The sequence below is a fragment of the Populus trichocarpa genome, chromosome 6, assembly GCF_000002775.5.
Source record: "Populus trichocarpa isolate Nisqually-1 chromosome 6, P.trichocarpa_v4.1, whole genome shotgun sequence".
Lineage (NCBI taxonomy): Eukaryota > Viridiplantae > Streptophyta > Magnoliopsida > Malpighiales > Salicaceae > Populus > Populus trichocarpa.
In genome coordinates this window covers 7,932,226-7,954,786 of record NC_037290.2, presented here as the reverse complement: position 1 = coordinate 7,954,786, position 22,561 = coordinate 7,932,226, and the positions used below count along the sequence as shown (strand labels likewise).

The 22,561-nt window shown below is 34.2% G+C and overlaps 3 protein-coding genes across 4 annotated transcripts; 1 reads left to right on the top strand and 2 right to left on the bottom strand.

Moving 5' to 3' along the window:
- Positions 1-526: 526 nt before the first annotated feature.
- On the top strand, positions 527-4,849 carry LOC7468068 (importin subunit beta-1). Of its 2 annotated transcripts, none has more exons than XM_052453470.1 (3): positions 527-733; positions 1,792-4,219; positions 4,346-4,849. In XM_052453470.1, the coding sequence occupies exons 2-3, from the start codon at positions 1,803-1,805 to the stop codon at positions 4,539-4,541; spliced, it is 2,613 nt and encodes an 870-aa protein (XP_052309430.1). In that variant the 5' UTR covers positions 527-733; positions 1,792-1,802; the 3' UTR covers positions 4,542-4,849. The 2 variants fall into 2 exon arrangements, with proteins under 2 accessions (XP_052309430.1, XP_002309153.3); XM_002309117.4 differs by having other exon boundaries at positions 528-751.
- Positions 4,850-5,569: 720 nt separating this feature from the next.
- LOC7468067 (probable L-type lectin-domain containing receptor kinase VI.1) lies at positions 5,570-7,985 on the bottom strand. Its single transcript, XM_002308197.4, has one exon. It carries the CDS (start codon positions 7,821-7,823, stop codon positions 5,796-5,798), a length of 2,028 nt encoding a protein of 675 aa, XP_002308233.4. The 5' UTR covers positions 7,824-7,985; the 3' UTR covers positions 5,570-5,795.
- A 7,703-nt stretch (positions 7,986-15,688) lies between these two features.
- LOC7487332 (gamma-interferon-responsive lysosomal thiol protein) lies at positions 15,689-17,779 on the bottom strand. The gene is made up of 5 exons (XM_002308196.3): positions 17,421-17,779; positions 16,913-16,978; positions 16,629-16,769; positions 16,404-16,496; positions 15,689-16,334 (listed from the first exon to the last, which is right to left on the bottom strand). Exons 1-5 carry the CDS (start codon positions 17,730-17,732, stop codon positions 16,152-16,154), a joined length of 795 nt encoding a protein of 264 aa, XP_002308232.2. The 5' UTR covers positions 17,733-17,779; the 3' UTR covers positions 15,689-16,151.
- Between the last annotated feature and the right edge of the window lie 4,782 nt (positions 17,780-22,561).

Here is a 22,561-nt window from a genome sequence, read left to right as displayed (position 1 = left end):
ATTTCACGATGGAGCGGTTTCTTCCAGATATCACTGCATCATCTGCGCTTTGCGCGTTGAATAATTCTGAAAGAAGCTTCCCTATCCATACAATTATTCAGAGGAGTACGTTTCAAGAACAGTCGGACGATCATATCCTTCACATATAGGCTGTGGCCTAGAAGTTCTACTCCCATGGTGCATGGAGCACAAGCTCTGTGGTGTAAAGAGTTTCTTGAGACAAGTCTCACCAAAAGTTCATCCTCAATATTGTTCTACAAAATAAAATAGAAAGGGTACTAACTAAAAAAAGAAAAAAATAATAATCTCCAAATCATATAGAAACCCAAAAAAAAATGTAAAGCAGTTCATGAGGTGGCCACTTTCCATCCCCAAAAGAAAGCCCAATCAAGCCCATTGAATTTTAAACGTTGACACGCGTGCGACATGACTCACACATGAGAGAATTCAAAAAAGCTAGGGTTTTTGAAGTCGGGCAGCACTGGGGCAGCCAAAAAAACCCCTGCCCGTTGTTTTTTTCCTTTTTCCACGCTATCATTACCTCCTGGCTCCCGCTTCTTCATTCCATTCGAAAATAACAACGACAACAGCCATAACATTTCTTCCAAAACCCTGAAATCAATCAATCGAACAGTTTCTTCATTGAAGTCCGTCTCTCCCTTCCCTCTCTCCGTTTCCACTTCTCTCCAGCTTCAACAACGAAAGAGCAGGTCACGCTTTTTTAGTGCCGAAGGTTTCCCTCTGATTTAAGGTATTACTTTATTTTTTATTTCTGTTTTTTTATTCTAATCACTAGATCTTCTGTGAGGGATTTTTTTATGGTTTTACTGTGAGGGCTCCTTTTCTGTTTTTCGTTAGTCGACTGTACATTTTTTCTTGTTTCGTGCATTTTTTTTTGCAGTATTTGAGTGTGTAATTTTGGAAGGAAATCAATGTTGTTTCATTTTTATTGTTTTAATTGAGTGAATGAGATTAAAAAAGTAGTTGGAGTTTTTTTTTGTTGAGTAATTTTATTATTTGATCAAGCATTTGCTGTTCGAAGAAGATTGTCGATTTAGCATATTTGTTTTTTAATAAAAAACCCAGTTTATCAATTTGTATATGGTGGAAGAAGGCTGTGACTTTCTGTTATTTGATCTGATTTTGCCAAATCAGTTCGTCTGGACTGTCATGATTAGTTACCTAAATCTGCTAGAATCTATTTTTTTTCTGTGGTAATTGAAGTACGATATTGGTGGGACTGCTTGATTAATCTTGTTGATATTTACATATGTAGGATCTACATATCATATTTTATATGTAATGAATGCGTGCATATTTTGTAATGGATTTAGGATTTTGCACTGCCTTTGTTTTTATAGGTTATGGGGCATTCCTGTAATTAATGTTTTTTTAATCTGTTTCTCTAAATCTCTCCTAAACATTTCATTTGTTTATGGTTTGATTCTGGTTATGATTTTAACTGTCTATTAGCTCGATTTTCAATATAATTTATAAGTTATTGAAATTATTATGGTATCATATAGATGGAACTGAATGTGTCATCTTGTTGATGGATCCGTTGATGTTTATTGATGTAGATTCTACCATGTGCATATACTGTCATGGTATACAATAATTTGGTTTCACCCGTTTTTATGACTCTCAGGGTTTGATTGTATTTAATGTTTTTATCTTTCTTTTCTCATTCCATTCTGTTGTTTACCAAGTTCTTCAATTATTCATTTTGCTGCTGTTTGATTTATTGTTACTACTTTCACTGATAGGACTTTGTGTTGTTTTCTCTTGCAGTGTTTAAAGCAATGGCATTGGAGATCACTCAGTTTCTATTGGCTGCCCAATCACCGGATGCAAATATCCGTACTCAGGCAGAGGCCAGTCTTAGGCAGTTCCAAGAGCAGAACTTGCCCCTTTTCCTTCTATCCTTGTCAGTGGAGCTTGCAAACAATGTAAAGCCTTTAGAATCACGTAGATTGGCTGGTATTGTTCTTAAAAACTCTTTAGATGCTAAAGATTCTGTGAGAAAGGAACATCTTGTTCAACAATGGATGACAATTGAAATTTCTATCAAATCACAAATCAAAGACTCACTCTTGAGAACTCTTGGGTCATCTGCATCGGAAGCAAGGCACACTTCTGCCCAAGTAATTGCAAAAGTTGCTTCCATTGAGATTCCACGGAAGCAGTGGCCTGAGCTCATCGGATCATTGCTTAATAATATGACCCAGCAAGATAGTCCGGTAGCTTTGAAACAGGCGACCCTGGAAACTCTTGGATATGTTTGTGAGGTGATATCGCATCAGGATCTTGTGCAGGATGAAGTTAACTCTGTTCTCACTGCTGTTGTCCAAGGCATGAACCTTGCTGAACACAGTCATGAAGTACGTCTTGCAGCAACAAAGGCCTTGTATAATGCCTTAGATTTTGCCCAGACCAACTTTGACAATGAAATGGAGCGCAATTACATCATGAAGGTGGTATGTGAAACAGCAATTTCCAAAGAGGCGGATATCAGGCAGGCTGCTTTCGAGTGTCTTGTTTCTATAGCATCAACATACTATGAGGTGCTTGAACCTTATATGCAGACCCTCTTCCAGCTAACATCAAATGCTGTAAAAGGGGATGAAGAGAGTGTTGCCCTCCAAGCAATTGAATTCTGGAGCTCCATCTGCGATGAAGAGATAGAGCTTCAAGAATATGGGACTGTTGAAGGTGGGGATTCTGGGTCTGCTCATTCACGCTTCATAGAAAAGGCCCTCCCATATCTTGTTCCTTTGTTGTTGGATACTATGTTGAAACAGGAGGATCAGGATCAGGATGATAGCATTTGGAATATATCCATGGCAGGGGGAACCTGTCTTGGTCTTGTTGCTAGAACTGTTGGGGATTCTATTGTGAAACTTGTAATGCCCTTTGTCGAGGGTAATATTCTTAACCCAGATTGGCATTGTCGCGAGGCAGCCACATATGCATTTGGCTCAATTCTAGAAGGCCCTAGCGTTGAAACATTGGGTCCACTTGTTACTAATGGCTTGGATTTTCTGCTTAATGCAATAAGGGATGAAAATAATAATGTCAAGGACACAACTGCCTGGACGCTTAGTCGTATATTTGAGTTTTTGCACTGTCCTGCCAGTGGATTTTCTGTGATTTCCCCGGAGAAGCTGGAAAGAATTGTAACTGTCTTGCTGGAGAGTATTAATGATGCTCCACATGTAGCTGAAAAGGTTTGTGGGGCAATCTATTACCTTGCACAGGGATATGAAGATTCTGGAACAAGTTCCTCGCTTCTAACTCAACACATCCCTAGGATTATCTCTGAACTTCTCAAAACTGCTGAGCGGACAGATGGGAGCGACTTTAAGCTCAGGACTTCTGCTTATGAGACATTGAACGAGGTTGTTAGGTCTTCCAATGTTGTGGAAACATCACTAATTATTTTGGAGCTGCTCAAAAGCATCTTGCATAAGTTGGGGCAGACTCTAGAGCTTCAAATTGTCTCATCAGATGATAGAGAGAAGCAAGGGGACTTGCAAGCTTCCCTTTGTGCTGTTATCCAGGTGATCATCCAAAAGCTTAGCAGCACTGATGAGACTAAGCCCAGTACACTTCAGGCAGCAGATCCAATTATGATTCTGCTCCTCAGGGTTTTTGCTTGCCGCAGCTCTACTGTGCATGAGGAAGCAATGCTTGCAATCGGTGCACTGGCTCATGCCTCTGGTCCAGAATTCGAGAAGTATATGCCTGAGTTATACAAATACCTGGAGATGGGACTACAGAATTTTGAGGAGTACGAGGTTTGTGCCATCACAGTTGGGGTGATTGGTGACATTTGCCGCGCACTGGAGGACAAGGTTTTACCATACTGTGATGGGATCATGAACCACCTTGTCTGCAATCTCCAAAGTGCTGAACTCAACCGGTCGGTCAAGCCTCCCATATTCTCCTGCTTTGGGGACATTGCTCTTGCTATAGGCGAGCAATTCTCTAAGTACATTGAGCCTACAGTAGCAATGATGCGGAGTGCTGCTGAGGTCTGTGCTCAGATGGATAATAGTGATGAGGAGTTGATGGATTATGGCAACCAGCTTAAGCGTAGCATATTTGAAGCTTATTCTGGTATTCTTCAGGGATTCAAAGATTCCAAGCCTGAGTTGATGCTGCCACATGCTGGTCACCTTTTCCAGTTCATAGAATTGGTTTTCAGAGAGAAATATAGGTATCTTGTCCTCTTTCATTTCTTTTCTTCCGCTGCTTCCTTCCCCTTCACTCTGATACACACACACACACACACACACACTGCATTTATTTGTTCACATCTAATATTCTGTTCCTTGTTGTGCAGGGATGAGAGTGTTACAAAAGCAGCAGTTGCGGTGATGGGTGATCTGGCAGATGCCCTTGGTCCAAACACGAAAATACTGTTTAAAGACAAAGCATTCTGCGTTCAATTCCTCGGCGAGTGTCTTCAATCTGAAGATGAACATCTCAAAGAGACTGCAAATTGGACCCAAGTGATGATTGCTCGTGTTGTTTCATGAGACGGAGCTAAAGTTGTTTATGGTCATTGATTGCTTCATCTAGAGAATAGGCACCTTTTTTCCCCGCTCTCTCCTCTTCTAGTTTTGGTAGGCTGTGAGGGATCCCAGAAAGAAATGAGGTCATCTATCCATGTGCAAGCATGGTAGAACTCTGGTTCCTTTAATGTATCCACTAATCGGTGGTCTGTTGAGTCATTTTAAAGTCCTTTTTCTCTAGCTACATGCTCACGAATCATTCTCTAATTGCTTCATTCTTGTATGTAATGAACTCCGAGTTTGAATCAACGTGGTGTTGTGGGTTTCAGCAATCTCTAAAAATTACTTAAAATTGAGATTTTAGGGTTATTTTCAAATTGAAATTTCATTTGGTGAACATATATATGTTCGGTTTTCAGTGATTGTAAAACACTGAATAATTCACAACATAGACCAGTGCAGTATTTGGTAGGGCAGAATCAAATGGGATAAATTAAAATCATGGAGCTAGGGGCCTTCCTTTAGCCATGAACGTTAGTGCTGTTAATTTATGTGGTATGGCAGGTGTATTAAGTGACGCTCTACTTTGTATTTTTTTTTAATATCATATATACACATTTATGGATGCAATTCACGGACGGTTATTTTTAAAAGTTAAACCATGAAAAAAAAAACCTGTTAATTTAAAATTATTAATTTAAACTATTTATTTTTTTATTTTAAAAATATTTTAAAAAAAATTAAATTTTTTATATTTTTTTACTTCAAATTAATATTTTTTTTAGTTTCACATGATTTTGATACGTTAATATAATAAATAATTTTTAAAAATAAAAAAATTATTATTTTAATATATTTTTAAATAAAAAATAATTTTAAAAACAACCACAATTATATTTAAAAATACTCTCACAAATATTCTCTCTCCTCTTGATTTCTTGATTTGTTAGCATTTGACTATTTCATGCTAAGATACTAGCTCATTTCTCGTTTACTTTTATCAGATAGAGATAACCACATCTAGCACTTTTGGTAAAGCCTTGCAAGTTCAGTTCAGAACAAAAATCATGAGATTGATGCATAACACGGTCAAGAATCAATTTCCTGTTCTGCATGACTGGGAAATGAAAGAAAATTAAATAACTCTTTTCAGTGTACATAATCTACTTTTGGTAGAATGGAACTAGAACTATATATAAGCTGCTAGTATGGAACTTATACAAACTATAAGCTAAAAAAGCCGATGATGATGATGAAATAAAAGGAAGATGGATTCTGCTATCTGCCTGCATCCATAGAACTTGAAGTCATGTAACCGATGGAAGATGAAGGATATGATCCTGTGATCGTGTTACTGGAAACCGAAACTTCCATAAATTTTGTGCTCCCACGCAGAGAATCAGGAGAGCCCAAATCATCAATTACAGGAAGCTTATCTTCCCAGTTAAGATACCGTATAACTTGTCTCATGGTTGGCCTGGCTTTAGGTTTGCGATGAGAACAAAGAAGACCCAACCCTAGGACCAACTCCATTTCTTTGACCACGAATGCAGAGTTCAGCTTTGGATCAGCTGCATCAATAACTCTACCCATTTGATGGTATTCAATCACTGAATCTATCAGAATGAAGTTACTAGTTTCAACGGGTTTTCTGCCACAAGCCACTTCAAGAAGCAAAATACCGTATGCATACACATCGGAGCTGGTAGAAGACTGGCCAGTGCGTGTCAATTCAGGTGCAAGATACCCTATCGTGCCAACAATATTTGTGGTGTGCGACATCGTGCCATGATCATACAACCTGGCTAGACCAAAGTCTCCTAGCCGCCCGTTCATTTCTGCATCTATCAAGACATTGCCTGACTTGACATCTCTGTGAATCACCACTTGCTCCCATTCCTCATGCAAATACAAAAGCCCTGCTGCAACGCCTTTAACAATATTGAATCTTTGCTCCCAGCTCAATACAAAGTTATTTATCCGACTGAAGAGGAGACCGGCCAGGCTTCCATTTGGGATGAAGTCATAAACTAGGAGGAGGTCATTATTTTTCTTGCACCATCCTTGGAGATTCACCAAGTTCTTGTGCCGTAAACGTCCCAGGCTTTCAATCTCCGCAGTGAATTCTCTCAAACCCTGGATTGAGTTGTTATTGATCTTCTTAACAGCAACTTCGTTTCCATTTGTAGGCAATCTACCTTTGTACACTGCGCCAAACCCACCCACTCCGATGATCTCACTCTTTTTAAAACCCTTAGTTGCTGTATAAAGATCTTGATAGCGAAACCTGTGTGGACACTCCAATTCCCAGTCTTCAAGAGCCTCAGATTGCCGCCACTTTATTTTATACACCGTAAGAAAGAACAGTATTACAAACAGAAGAGTGGTCACACCGCATAAAGATGCGATAATAACAATCACTGAGGGTCGGAAAGACGATGAATTTTTCTCCTGCAGTGCGATAGGAAGCCGAGAAAGATTTAGTGGAGGGGCTTCTCCCTTGGTGGAAAAACTCCATCCCAGTATGTAATGAGAACTCGCCTTATTTCCAGTAGAGGCGGAGAAACCAACATACATATCCTCCCTAACATAAGTGCTTAGATCTTGTGGGAAGGAAATGAGTGGTTCAATCGGTTTGCCATGGTCCATGGGAGCTATTGTTACGTTAATACATTTAGTCACACCATTATATTCGACCCAAGCTTGAATAGGTTGACCACTCTCCAACACCAATTCTTCAAATGAATCAAGCCGGTCTACGTCGTCGTTATAAGAAGCTGGTTTTCCTGCTTTTGAATCCACGCTGTTGATGTTGATTCCGACATGATTGCCTACAGAGTCTGTACTCTCGTTGAATCCATTAACTGTGTCGAATTCGACAGCAAAAATATAGTTGGAGGACGAACCATCGTTCGTAGAGTTGAAAAGACCAAGGTAATGCCTCGCCTCAGCCCCAGGAAGCCGATCGGAGGGAGATAAGGTGAAAGCAAAGCCGAATCCTCCCTCACCTTTGGATGGAGAGATTATCTGAAAGACAAAAGCTGTGCTGAAAGAAGAAGCATTCGGAGACGAAGATGAACTTCTGTTAAGCATTTGTACTTTTTCGGAATAAAATGCATGTCCTACAGCATTTTGCGTTTTGTTGGTGAGCCTTAGTAAACCACTAGGCTTGATAATGGAAACTTTATCAAGTGTGAGGTTTGCTTCACTTCCATTGAATCCATTGAAGAGGAATTCTACATCTTGAGCCTCAGCGACCATACAAAAGAATAAGAACAACAAAACTAAATAGATCGTCGAGGCCATGGAATTTTGAGAGTTAAGAACTTGCAACTCGAAAATAATTAATTTAAACAAGTATATTGCTTAAACAAAGAGATGGGACGTAAAACCCCCAAGAAGTTTGGCTAGAAAGGCTAAAATAAGTTTTCAATTCTATCTTATCACAAGAGCATGTGGTGTAGCAAGTGCAAGGAATAAAAACAAGTCTTATATTGCCTAAACATGATGATGCGATGTACAAACCCCAACGAGAATTATTCCTGGAAAGACTTGAAATTGTCAAAGTCAATCTTAATTAGGACAGGCGAGGTAGTGTAGGAAATGCATAGTGATGTTGAGACCTGTGAAGATACTCTATAAAAAAATTTCAAGGTTGGTTGACTCGCTAATATTACACCTAAGAATATGTAGCTGTGGACTTAATGCTTAATTTATTGCCCGGTAAGCATGGTTTCTAGATGCCCGTAATTTTGATTTTTTTCCTTCCTTTCCTTTCGTACAGGAAAAATCAATCATCCTTTTCAGAGATATGAATCCAAAAAAACTAGAAGATGTAATTGGTTGATCAAATCTGGATGATTCGATCGAATAACTTGAAACCCAGGTAATCTAATCTGGGCGATACTTGATTTTTTTTTTTGACATATATATATTTTAATTATTTGATAAACTCTAAAAATATAATATTAATTTATAAATACTTAGTCTCACACTTTATTTTTTATAGACTACAACTCATATATTGTTTCTTTAACTTTTCGAGAGAGATATATATAGTTACATTCATATGGATTGTTTTATAGCTTTTCGATGTGGGATAACTATACTATAGTTCATATATTATACTTCATGCTTCACATTTATCTTTTATAGCTTATATTCACATAGATTGTTTCTTAACTTTTCGATATGATATAACTATGCTACACTTCATGCCTTAAATTTCTTTTTTTATAACCTACATTCACATAAATTATTTCAAAACTTTTTTATGTGGGATATTAAAACCTCAAAGATAATTTCTTTTCTTTTCTGGGTTGATTCAAGTTGACCCGGGTCAACCTATGTGACCCGAGACCTAGCCATTTTCCTGGGGCAACCTCAGACCGAGTTTAATAATTATGATTCTTTCTAGAGTTATAACTAGATAATTGGTTTGTGCCACGCTGTGGATAGGGTTAATTCTCGCCAACATAAGAAAAGATGTTCATACAATATTAATGTTTGAAAAGGAGTACGAAAAATCTAAGAATTTAGTAACTGAAAGAGGTCACACTTGTTGTTAGAGCAATGACGAGGAAAGAAAAAAAACACAAAACACCATGAATCGATCATCTCATTCTTACTCTCACGCAATTAATTTAATTTCATTAAAAAATAAAATTCTTTTTAAAAAAAGCTAGATTCAACATAGATAAAAAGAAATTATCCGAGTTAACCCTTGTTACTTTCAAAACTACAGAAAAATCTCATAAAAAGCGAATAAAAAAAATCAAAATGTTGGTGGATGAAATTAAAAAAAAACTTAAAAAAAAAAAAACAAAGCAAGCTTGGGTGAACCTTATAAACTCAGGTTAATCTTTCAAACCCGTAACCCGTTAAATTATAGACCTAAGCTAAACTGAGAAGCTCAACACCTGCCCAATTAAATGCCAACAGATGAAATCAATAAATTTATTTCAACTAAAAAAATTCCTTTTAAAAAAGATAAATTTAACAAAGTCTGGAAAAAAAACCCAACGCAAGAAATAATGTTGGAGGATGAAATCACAAAAAAAGCTTAGAAAAGGAAAAACAAAATACTAAGTAAGCCCGAGTGAACCTTGTAAACCCAAGTTAAACTCTAAAACCCGCAATCCATTAAATTCTTGACTCAGGCTCAATCCAGAAGCTCAACACGTGAAGAATTAAATGTTGGAATATGATATCAATTAATTTAATTTAAAAACAAAGTTCCTTTTAAAAAGCTAAATTTAACAACAACAAAAAAAACCCAAGATAATCTATGTTATTTTCTAAACGACTAAAAAATCGCATACAAAATGAATAAAAAATAAAAAAAATGATGAAAGGTGAAAAAAAAGTTTTTTAAAAGAAAAAAACCAAGGAAGTCTATGTCAACTTCGTAAACTGAGGTTTATCTTTTAAACCTACAATTCATTAAATTCTAGATCTGAGTTCAACTAAGAAGCTAAACACCTCACCGATTAAATATTGTAGGATTAAATAATAAAAAAATAATTCTAAAAAAATCTCGCAAGGTAAAAAAATAACAATAATAAAAAAAGGATTATATTTGTTAGGCAAAAAAAATCAAGAAGGATGAAATTGTAATTTTTTTTAAAACCCCATCTTAAATAAAATAAATAGTAATTAAAATAATAGAAACTAAATCTGACATGTTAAAAAATTTATTGGGGATGAAATAAAAAAAATCCTTAATTTTATAAATTTTTTAAAATAAAAAAATTATAATAAAAAGAATAAATATGAAATCTTAAGAATAACAAACCTCATATGTTGATTTGATTTTTTTGAAACCAACAAGAAAATTGTGTAGAAAAAAAAACAAAAGCCCCCCCCCCCCCCCCCCCCCCCCCCACACACACACACACACACACACACACACACACACACGCACGCACGCACGCAACTTGTACATGAAATTGAAAGGGAGGCAGAGACACTTCAACCAATGTCCTTAAAGCAAGGTTCTTATGTTGTCCAAACCCTCTTGTTTTCAAGGATAACAAAGTAAGTGAACTATGAAAAAAAAAATATAAAAAGACTAGTTGACCAGTTTATTATTGTAATGACTAACAGGTACTTGTAAAATACCTCTATACCCTAAAACAAACCTAAATAAATTTGCAAACCAAAGACAAAATAGTAATTTTAATGTGGGAATCACAATAAAATGTGAACTGTTTTAGGTTTTGTTTTTATACAGGCTTTACATATTAGCCACAGCATAAAGTCTTCGTAGGAAATAAATATGTTTATGTGAGCCTATTTGACCGCTAATGCCAAGATATTAGTTATCGCTTAGCAATCACATACTTCCCTTTCATCGATTAGCAGTGTCGGGCTACGTTTCCTAGCTAGCTTGTACAATCATCCTCCTATCTTTGACCTCGGAAAGGTTTTGTAGTTTTTTCTTATTTATTTATTTATTTATTTGTGGTCCCAATAGAATAAATTCCTCGCAATATATTTATATTGGAAGGTAGTTTTAAACAAGCAGTATATTTGATGAGAATGACGTCGTACAGCGTTGAATTATGAATAATCAAAATTGGATTAAGCCTAATTATCTTGATTTCTTTCTTAAAATATTGTATAGCGTTTTGAATTTGGACACAGTAGCTCTGCTAATTAAATTACATGGAGCAGCAATATGATAAGTTGAGATTCTTCATTTCGATATATTGACAGGGTAAATGAATAAGTGATTAATTGAAGGTTACTGTGAAACATTTTTTTTCTTAAATTTTTTTTTTGTGTTTTTAATTTTTTTAAAGAATATTTAAATTTTTTATTTACTTTAAATTAATTTTTAGATCATTTTAATATGGTGATTTTAAAAATAAAAAAATATTATTTTAATATAATTTATAAAAAAATAATTTAAAAGCAATCATTACAATGACACTGTTCTAGCTTTTAATTAGTCCAGCTGTCACGGTCTTATAATCAAATTACTTAATATTATTATTATTACGATGATGTTGATGATAATTGATAAGTATCATGTCAATATCAGCATCATCATTAGACGGTGACCTTAACCAAGAAAATGTTGAGCAATTAACAACCCTGAAACGCGTAGAAACTTTGGGCTAGATCCCAAGGGCCAAGGCTAGGCTTTATATTTGTCATTTTGAAACCATAATATTTCCCTCGGTTCGGGATATGGCAATACACAACTTAGGGTTAGGCCCATTATTGGACAAAAACCATTTCAAAAATAAATTTGGTATAAGCAATACATAATAATAATAATGAACCCTAATATAGTAAAACAAAAAAGAGAGAGGGTAAAATAGCACAACCCAAAAATTACTTAGGGTTCTATAATACTTGTTTGAATTACATAAATTACCTGTGACTCTTGTGTCGCACTTAACATATGTGACAAGTGATTTGCAAATAATATCTCCGACTTGATTAAAAAATATTTAATGAAGTGATTTTTCCAACCATTCACTCTCTACAAAAAAAAAAATGAAAAAAAAATTCACAATTCATATAATTAGTTTTTCCAACCTTAAGACATAATTCACATAACTAACATATAACTTCAGTTATAATTAATACAATTATACAAACGATCAATATAACATAATATTTTATTAAAATTAAACCGATTACATATATTTATATTTTTATAATTCTCATAAAATATAATGTAACTATATCTAATAATCGTTCCAGATTGTGGAAGGGTTTGGAGGGCCACCCTAACTCATCTAACTCGAGACGAGTCTGTAGCATCCGTGCAGGGGCCAGGACCATATTACCTCAACTCGTGGATAGGTCTGAGATACTTATGTACGGACCTGCACCACCACCCTAACACATCTAACTCGGGAACGAGTCTGTAGCATTTGAGGAGGTTTAGATAGAGATCTTCAGCCAGTGACTCAAGTAATCAGAGTGACGTAATGGTGGTCAGAGCTGTAGTTAGAGTTTAAAATCTATGTTTAAAATCTATTTAAAGATCTTAAGCACAAAAGGAGACTTGAATTGATTTTTCATGAATAATTTATTATTAGTATTAATATTTTTCTATCAGATATATAATAACTAATTTTTTATTTATTAAAATTCAAATAAAAATTTATAATAATATTTAAATATCATGGTAATATTTTTTTTGGAGTGCAAAAAAAAAAAAAAAGAAAAAGATAAAAAAGGGTCAGACCTAGTGACCATAGTAGTAGGTCAGTTATATGCCTAGCCTTATTGTACTTTTTCTTTTTCTTTTTCCCATTGTTTTCTATTATTAAAAAAAATTAGATAGCATGTTATTTGTTGAAAAATAATGCTAGCAACCTGATTCAAACACGCGACCTCGTCGCTTTTCTCATGCACTTTCAATTGTGCTAAGAGCATCTCCAACATAGCTATCAACTATTAAATGAAGAGCAAAAAAAAAAAAAAAGTAATTTTTTAGCTTTTCTTTGTTTGTTTTTCATGCTTCAAGGGGAAAACCAAACAAAATACTAAAATGCATTTTCTTTCCTACAAATATTATTCCTACGTATCTCTCAAAAGAGTTAAAACTAACAAAGTGAGGTCAACAAAAGAATAAGTCAATTAAATTAGCCATGTGGAAAAAAATAAAATCAAAATCATTAAAAAAAATAAAATATTTATTTATTCCACTCTAATATAATTAGTTTTTTTTTCATTAGAGTATATATAATAAAAAAATATATTTATATTATTTAAAATGCTATTTTATTGATTTATCTTTTTAAAATAATATCTTCCATGGGAGATGCTTTAAGGCACTGAATTGTTATGAACCGACTTGAAAAGGTTTAAGATGTTTTACTGTTTATATAAACAGTAAATCACATAATGACTTTTAAGTTCTTTTAGAGTGATGGATAATAGAATGCACTACATCTTATAATTATTGTACCTTTTTCTCTCATTCTTTCATATTTACGAGGGTTTTGTGCAGGACCTCACTATATGACATGTAATGTCAATACAGCAACGACGACAAGAAGAAAATATTCATGGTAATTCTAAAAGGTATAAGTTAAATAGTCAGGTTCTGAATTTATTTTTTAAAGATTATCGTTTTAAGTTCTATAAATTTTAAGGCTATTAAAGACCTATATAATTGTTAATTTCAAGATCCGTAAAATTAATAGAGGTATACATATGCTAGTCCGAATACCCACGTTAATATATATATATATATATATATATATATATATATATATATTCATGGTCTAAGCAATTTGTTCAACTGCATTTAATTAAGTTACAACTTAGAACTCCACGTACCCATGACAAAACAAGAAATCTTTAATTAGAATGAACTGAAATACTGTAATCAACATATGATCATGTAATTCAGTGGTGTTTAATATTGAAAGTTTTCAATCATAAATTACCTTATTATCTCATTATGATTTAACAGATCAAACAATAATTATTCAGAAAGTTGTAAGCAATAAAATCAAAGATAAATATTCTACATAAAAAAGAAAAAAAACTAGAATTTAAATTGTATAATTAAAACTAGACTACATCAAAGAAAAATAAAGAAAAAAAATAAAAACTCTTTTCCTTGAAATCGGTTGAAGAAACACTCCACTATATATAGTGTCTGTTTTCTTCTAGTTCTCTCCTTCTCGTTTAATTTATCCCCCCCTTTCAATGGTAAAAACCCACTTTTATCGGCTCTAGCCGTGGTCTCTTCCTTTCCTTGATCTTCTCTTTTACTTTGGTTTAAAATTTCCCACTTTTAACTCAGAATTGGGATTTTAGGGTAAAATTCATTTTTATCCCTATAGATTCAGTAATTTTACACCTTGACCACTATAGTTTAAAAGTTTTCTATAGTTTAAATATCATCCCTAATCGTTTAAATAGCTAGAAAAGAAAGCTCACTTCTTTCATCTCTCTTGTACTTTTTCTTATTTTTTTTTTTATCTTATAAAGTGATTAAAACTTGAAATATTTACCAGGACAGAATAACCATAGGACTTGATGGCACAGGCATGTATCGTGTTGAAGTAGATTTCATGAGGGCCATGCTGCAAAATGTTGCAGTGATAATTAAAATAAACTCAGAGAAAGAAACTTATTGTGATAAATATTACAATGGAAGCACTAAAAGAACCAAAATGTATGCATGTTTAGTTAAACAAGAAAGAAAAAAAGAAACAGAGAATTTAAATGGTAGATGGCCGGTGATGAATATAATGAAGATGGAGGTGTACCTGGCAAATAAAGGTTTGGTTAGGCTCTGCGATTCGAGCATTTCCCCAGGGGACCATCCTGAGGTTGACTATGCTGATGAGAGACTTGTTGAGGAGCACGCGTGTCGTTGTTCATTTACAATGAAATCAGCAGAAGCTGGGCACAGTGTTTCCAAATAGATAGATGCATTAATCTTTTCACTGTAATGGATATGATATGATTGTGATGAGGATATGAACATGAAAAGCAAGGAAATGAGATCAATGAAGGATGGTGATTGAAGAAAAGCCATTTCTATACCAGACCTGCTGCCTTTACTTGTGTTAGTGGCCTGACATGTTAATGCAAACCCCATGACAATACTTAGAGGAAAAGCCTTTCTGGGCTAATATTGACTCTCAAACAAAATATCCTGAAATTTATTCCACAGGAACCTTAGTTTTTTGAGAGGATGGCCTGCCATGTTAATGTAAGAACCATGACAAAGGAATCTAACTTCCATCCATTTTGGTAACCACTTTCTTGTACTTCGATACATAAATTAGCTGGATGAACTTTATGAAGCTCAATGTCTGACCCATTTAAGAAGATGATAAATTTGTGATGACACCAGGAACATGTAAATTATCCTCTAATATGACTGCCAGATCCTGGAAATTGTTCCTTTCAACATTAAGTCTATCCGTAAAATCATATCTTTGCGGGAGAGAAGAAAGATGTTTAAGGTAAAGTGATTCCAACCTGGAATGCTGTGAAGTATTTAATCATTGGTGCTGGCGTAGTGTGAATTGTGACCGCAAACTTCAGAAAATATTTACTGCCACTAATGATGAATTTTTGGAGGTAAGGTTTATACAGGTCATTTTCTTGATCTATAATTATGTTACAGAAATAAGCAGTAGAGTTTGAAAACGGAATAATGTTAGAATGACATAATCACGGTATGAGATTATAAAGCTTGGAGCTGAAGCTGTATTTCAGTGGGAACTTGATTCCCTTTTCTGTTTCTATAATCATCTTCAGAGTCCTACAGAGCTTTTAGGAAAAGGTTGAGGGGTTAACAGGCCAAGTTTAAGGCAGCTAACACTCCTAAATGCCCCTCTAGGCCTAGATTTGCACTATCAGAATAAAAGGATTGAGTAAATTGATTGAATAATGGACACTAACACCATCAGATTTATAACATCTTATCCAAATTTCTCCCCTTTACACTGTAAATTACTGTGGTCAGGCCATCCGTGTCAATGCTGGTTTTGGAGCTCACAATCAGAATGATTGCCAATGCCAGATTAATGTGACATAAAAAGAGCCAACAGTCCAACATTGCAAAACTCAGGCATTGAAAACTGCAACATTTCAATAAGCACCATTCGGTATAAGCTAGGAAAGTGTTCTAGCCTAGAGATGTCAAGTTCTCTTTATTGGTCCCAGAGATGTCAAGTTCTTAGCTTCACCTCGGTAGCAAACTGGATGGATAGGATCTTCCTCCTTACTTGAGCTGACATTATTCGGTGGAAGTGATTTGCAGGCATTTGGTATGACATTGCTTTTGTATGCATTGCAGATGTAGGTGGTAAATTTTTCATAGTCCTGCATTGAAAGTACGGTTATCACTAGCACACGAGAAAAAAAGATAGAAACCAAGGATTAGGGACTAACATTTCCGAGTTGTTTACTATCCACGACAACCCAAGGCACAAACGTCTGAGGCGGACTAAGATGTGCAGTTTCATAACCATATAGAGCTTGAAGCTGCATGTGAATTTGCTTCAAATGTTAAGGTATAATCAAAGCAAAGAACAATTGATAGTGTCGAATTACGGAATACTACAGAAGAAATGTTAGAATTGGGAAATCAGAAAGTTAAAAAGTATTTGGTGCTACCTTCGCTCCCGTTCCATTGTTGTAACAATCCAAAATAGGTTTTTCAGGCAATCCAAGTGAGCTGAAACAAGACTGCCAATTTGAATGCCTTCCCTCAATAGTGAGGAACTCAATGCAGTAAATCAGTGCATAATATTTGTTCTGCATTACAGAATATATCGATGAATAAGTCTATATTAAAATAATTTATTATAAAAACACATGGCAATAATTTTGCTTCTAGTTAATATGAATATATGCATACGGTGATTATAGCTTATGGAAGAATAAAAAGGACGTCCTACCACATCATGCCAGACATTGATGGCGCAGGCTTGTATTGTATTCAGAACACATTCATCAAGACCATTCTGCAAATTTTGGAAAATTCATAGTTGCATAAGACAAAAAAAAAAAAAAAAACTAAATACTCTACTAGAAAAGAAGAGAGTTGAAAATTTGTATGGTAGAGGCACATCTTTGTCAATATCACTCTGACATTAGCTAGCCTGGAATTACCGGTTGCCGTTCTTCAGTGGAACAATATGAAGGCCTAAAGCAGATAATTAAAAAACACACAATCGAAAACTTAAAAGATCATAGCTAATACAGAGTTAAGAGAGTATTCTTTGCTAATTATAGACTCGACAAGATCAGATACTTAACACTGAAAAAAGAGAAAATGAGCCCTCGTTTTTAGTGGATGATCTAGCAGCTTTTGGCTCTTTGTGTGTGTGTGTGTGTGTGCGTGTGTGCGCGGTGAGGGCAGATGACATTTCAAAAGCAAATGAAGATGTAGAAGATGGATGTCACCTGACAGATGATGGTGCTGTCAGTTTTGTTGACATGAGCATTACCCCATGGTACCATCCTGAGATTGATGATGTTGATAAGATCATCGTTGAAGACCCTAGCAAGACTTTGGACAATGAAGTTTGCACAGGATGGGCATAAAGCTTCATAATAAACCGAGAGGTTAACCTTTTGACGATTGATAGATGATGAATCCTTGATATCACTAGGATCTGAATGAGAAGCAGCATGAGATGGAGGTAGAAGGAAGATCAACAGGAGAGTAATGATGAAAGAGAATACTAGTTTCCCAGAAGCCATTTTTGTAAGCATAGCACATATATAGATGCTTTTCCACAGTGTGTCAACTTATAAAAGGGTGGTAATTTTGACGATGGTAAACCGACAACAATGCCCTTAATTAAATTCATATCCATGCTTTCCTAAAAGACAAATGACCATCAATTTTAATGTTTAAGATTTTTGTATTTTCCCTATCCTTTTCGAATTACAAATGAACTTGACAGGGACAAGGAATACTATTAATGCTATTAGCTTATAATCATTTTAGCTTGTATAAAATGAGCTTCTGGGGCCAACGGATTTCATGATTTAATGAATTCTGCAGGTTTATTTTCCTTCGACTTTCTGATCTAAAGCTATGGTTTCTTTTCTTTCTCATCAATCTTTGAAGTGGAAGGACTTGCAGTCCACTGCTACGTATAAAGAATGTTTCAAGGAGTAGCAAGATGACCTAAAAGCAAACAAAACATTACTCATTGATCACATTATTTTCCATAATTTTGTTTCCCAACACTATATTGTACAGGCACAGTAACCTCTTGCAAATTGTAGCAGATATTAATTAGCCCACAAGACTTTATGACTAAAATGACAAGAGTCGAAGGACAGGACATCTCTGTGATGAGGCTCTCTGTGCACTGCATTTCAAGTCGAATAATAACTGCAGCAGTTATGAACCGCGTGCTTTGAACTTTCTACAAAAGCTACTGAAGGTAAATAAGAATCTTGACTTTCTTGAATATTGCGATTTCTTGGAGATTTTATAGGTTGTATGGTTTCCAAATTTAGAGCCATTTCTTTTAATTATTATTTCCCTATTTTTTTATATATAATTAGTTCTTAAGCTAGCTTAATTAGTATTGTATGTATACTATACCTTTCTCATTCTTTCAATAAGAAAATCAAGAGAGTATTTTCTTTCTATTTTGAAAACATGGTATCAATGTCAGGTTTTTGAAATCCTTGAGACCCCTGATTTTCCTCTATTATTGTCTGGTTTTTTTAAAGTCTTTTGTATCATCCGTAGAGAAAAATAAAAAAATAAACAAACATAACACATCATTCTCTCTTTGATATCTTGAGAGAAATATATTATGTTTGTGTGTGATTTTCTATAAGAAAAAGATAAAGAAATCTAAAAAATTCATAGCTTTTTGAAATAGTCATCCGAATTTGATTTTGTGATTGATTTTGATATCTAAAATTAGGAGAGAGATCAACAATAGCCATAGATTCATTAAAAGATCATGAAAACTTTGTCTACTTTGCCAAGCTCATCGAGCAAGCTAAACGCTACTCAAAATGGTGGATACAAAGAAGAAATTGAATTGATAATGAAGGGGAGAGAAGCATACTTTATGTGGGCTGCAAGAATGTGATTGTGAGGAGGACAATATGAAGCATCTTGTCATCAATTGAGTATAAAGAGAAGTTGAAACGGAATGAAACAAATATGAAGAGGATAAAAGAGTGTAAGAAGAAGGTGGAGGTAGAGTTAACTGAAATTTATAATATATAATATTATGACTATGATCGATATATATGTTTTTTTGATAAATTAAAAGAAAAACTTAATGTTTTACTATAGATTGGGAGTGAAAACACTATTATTTCGCATACTTTTTTTTATTTTTATTCCTTTCAATTTTGTTTTTACTCTAGTTATTGATTTGTTTTTAATTTCTTTTTTCACATTTTCATGATTGATGAATGAATTTCATAATTTGTTTTTTATAGCTTTCTTTTGGCTTTTCATGGTGTCAAAAAAAATTATAAACATTAAGTTGATTCTTGATTTTGCTAAAAAAAACATTGGTTTAATAATTTGCAAAAAAATAAAAATAAAAGGATTGAAATTGAATGTAAGGTGAAATGGTAGCCCTTTATTAAAAAAAAAAAACAATTTCTTTCTTGATCCTTACTTTGTTTTTCACTTTGGTCATCTATTTTTTTAATTTCATCTTTTTATGTTATATTTATTCATGATTTGGCTTGATAATTTATTTCTTATTGTTTTTTTAGGTTATTGTGGTCTTCAAAAACTTTTCAATATTAGATGAGTTCTTGATTTTAAAAAAAATTAATTTTATTGTTTGCAAAAAATTAAAAATGAATGGATCAAAATTAAAAGTTTGGTAAAATAGCAATTGTCTTTTTTTATGAAAAAAATTAGTGTTGACATCATCTTTAAAAAAATAAATTAGTCTTAGTATCTAGTTTAATTTCTATTTTAATCCTTTTAGTTTGAAAATTACACGATTTAGTTTAAAACTTCATTTTATTTATATTTTTCTCTCTACGTATGAGAGAGGAGAAAAGAAATTCTTAGAAAACATTAAAAGGGTAGAGAAAAAGATCGGTTGTTCTGATTCTATTGACAAAAATAGTTGTATATGATATCAAAGACTCTTGACGAGACGAGTGTTGTTAATGTATTCTTTGACTTCATATAACTTGAAAAAATAGATAAGGGTTTGGAGAGATTTTTTTATGATTTGATTTTGTATTTTTTAACAACCTTGAGGGACTTTTGAGTTACGGAATTAATTTCTTGAGGTATAAGAGTGTTTTCAGGTGTTTTTTTTGTTTATGAAAATAAGTTAAAACTTAAGTTTCCAGATAAGAAAATACACAACTTAATTTTTAATAATTTTTCCTTCTCTACCTCTTGCTCTTTTGTTTTGTTTTGCAAATCTAGAGTTCATTTTTTCTAGATTTGTTGTAATAAAGATATCCAATTTAGATTAGATCCTTTTTATATCATAGGAGGATATAGATATTTGTGTGAAGCTATTTTATCATGCATTTTTCTGATATCCCTCCTTTTTATCGAGGGTTTCCTCCCTTTTATTAACAGATGCGAATTTTCAATCAATGAGGTATATTAACGTTGCCCATTCCTTCATTGATTAATGGTGGTTTAAGCTCTTCTGTAAACATGTGATGCTACAAGCTATGGCAAAAGCAGTCCAAGTGTAGAGTTTTAGAATGTTTCATGTGTTAATGGTGGCTTAAACTCTATTGTAGGAGAAGGTTCATTTTTGGTGCATCTCTTGTAATTCTTTCTGGGACACCTCAATCCATTGCTCTTCTCCATACATGGATGATAGTCGGAGCTGGCGGCTCTGTAAGAGGTTTCCATATCCGAGATTCCTGCGAGAGAGGGATGAAGCCGGCCCTTGTGAACAGCTTAATGCACTATTTTTTTCAATCAAATGGTTTGGGTTCATAGAAAATGGAGCCTTGGGCTTACTATTTGACTAGATAAGGATAAGTAACTTGAAAGGAGAACAAGGGATCTTGCGAAATCAGGGATTGGAAAAACACAGAATGGACAATTTCTTGTATCAATTCTTGAGAACGACAAAGCAAGCTTAATTTCGAAGGAGTGGGGCATTCTTCGACTCGCATTTTATTGAAAAAAACAAAGGACATCCAAATCTTGCGTAATTCTTTGTTGAAATGACAAATAATTAAGCTTTGCCAAACATGAAAAAGACCTGCTCATTGTCTTCTTTCCATAATGACCATTTAATTATGTGATTGAGAGAAGATGCTTATCTACGGTTCAAGAAAAATTTAATATCTCGTTTTTTACTGCTGTAGTGGTAATGATTATTTTTAAAATATTTTTAATTTAAAAATATATTTAAATATTTTTTTTAAAAAAATTATTTTAATATCAACATATCACAACGATATTATAATATAAAAAATAATTTGATAATTTTTAAATTTTTTAAAAATATTTTTGAAGGAGCACATTTATATATAAAAAAAAATTACTGGCGGCTCAATCCTGTTGTCACCATCGAACCCATAACAAGTAACTCCTCGTTTTGTTGGCACCATCCAAGTAAATTGAAACACTGGAACCTTTCTCTAGCCGACCTTTGCAACTTTGAGCTAGCTATCAAGAAACAAGTCACCAGTCATTTCTATGGCTAATGTTAGTGATTTACCATCAGTTACATTGGCCCCTGATGATAATATTCAAAACGATGAGCTTCTTGTATCCGGTGACCGTAACTTTGCTGTCCACGGTGAGATTATGATGCTAGTTCTACTCTTGCTTTTCACTTCATTTTTTCTGTTTATCCTCTACCTTGTGTGTGCAAAGCGGTTAAAGGATGCCTCAAAAGTCACCCAATCGGAGCTTATTTCGCCAAGGAATTTTACAGTTTCCAATTTCAAGGGTCAGATTAGATCAGAAGGGCATTTGATGCATCAATCTATGGAGTCCAAGACAACCCAGAAACCAGCATAGAAATACATAGGGACACTGCATCTGCATCGTGCATAAAATATGCCTGGTAGTCTCATTTCAAATTATGAGAGGCAAGTAGGGAGACGGCTAGCACGGCGCCTAAAATGTTTTTTCCCTGATGACCGCCAGGGAGATGATGGAGCTATCAGCTTGATTCTATATTTATGTTCAGAATAACTTTCAAACTGCTGCAATACAATCCATATATATATATATATATATATATATATATATGAATGTACGTATCTTCTCTTTACAATTTCCAGCTCTCTAGTATATTTTATGAGTAGTTCTTGATTTGGTTGCGATGGATTCTTGTAATTTGATTGATACGCATAAACCAAGTTTATATAATGATATTTTTCATCAAATCGATGTCAGCTTCGAGTGTCAACAGATGAGAGCATCTTCTGCTGTACACCTGCCTTCTTGGTTTAGATCAGAAATTTATGTTCTTCCCAAATTAATCTACAACCACTCTTTTTTTTTTCAATACCTGTGTTTTTCATGGGAAATATACATATCAAGATTTTTTCTCCTTAACCAAAAGTCTTACTATCAGGGGTGGAATTAGGAGGGCTGGCAGAGGCAG

Coding starts and splice junctions, on each gene's coding strand:
- LOC7468068 (XM_052453470.1), top strand. CDS start 1,803: ATGGCATTGGAGATCACTCAGTTTCTATTGGCTGCCCAATCACCGGAT. Junction 4,220..4,345: donor GTTTTCAGAGAGAAATATAG/GTATCTTGTCCT, acceptor CTTGTTGTGCAG/GGATGAGAGTGTTACAAAAG.
- LOC7468067 (XM_002308197.4), bottom strand. CDS start 7,823: ATGGCCTCGACGATCTATTTAGTTTTGTTGTTCTTATTCTTTTGTATG.
- LOC7487332 (XM_002308196.3), bottom strand. CDS start 17,732: ATGCTTACAAAAATGGCTTCTGGGAAACTAGTATTCTCTTTCATCATT. Junction 16,979..17,420: donor ACAGCACCATCATCTGTCAG/GTGACATCCATC, acceptor CAAAATTTGCAG/AATGGTCTTGATGAATGTGT. Junction 16,770..16,912: donor TCAATGTCTGGCATGATGTG/GTAGGACGTCCT, acceptor TCTGTAATGCAG/AACAAATATTATGCACTGAT.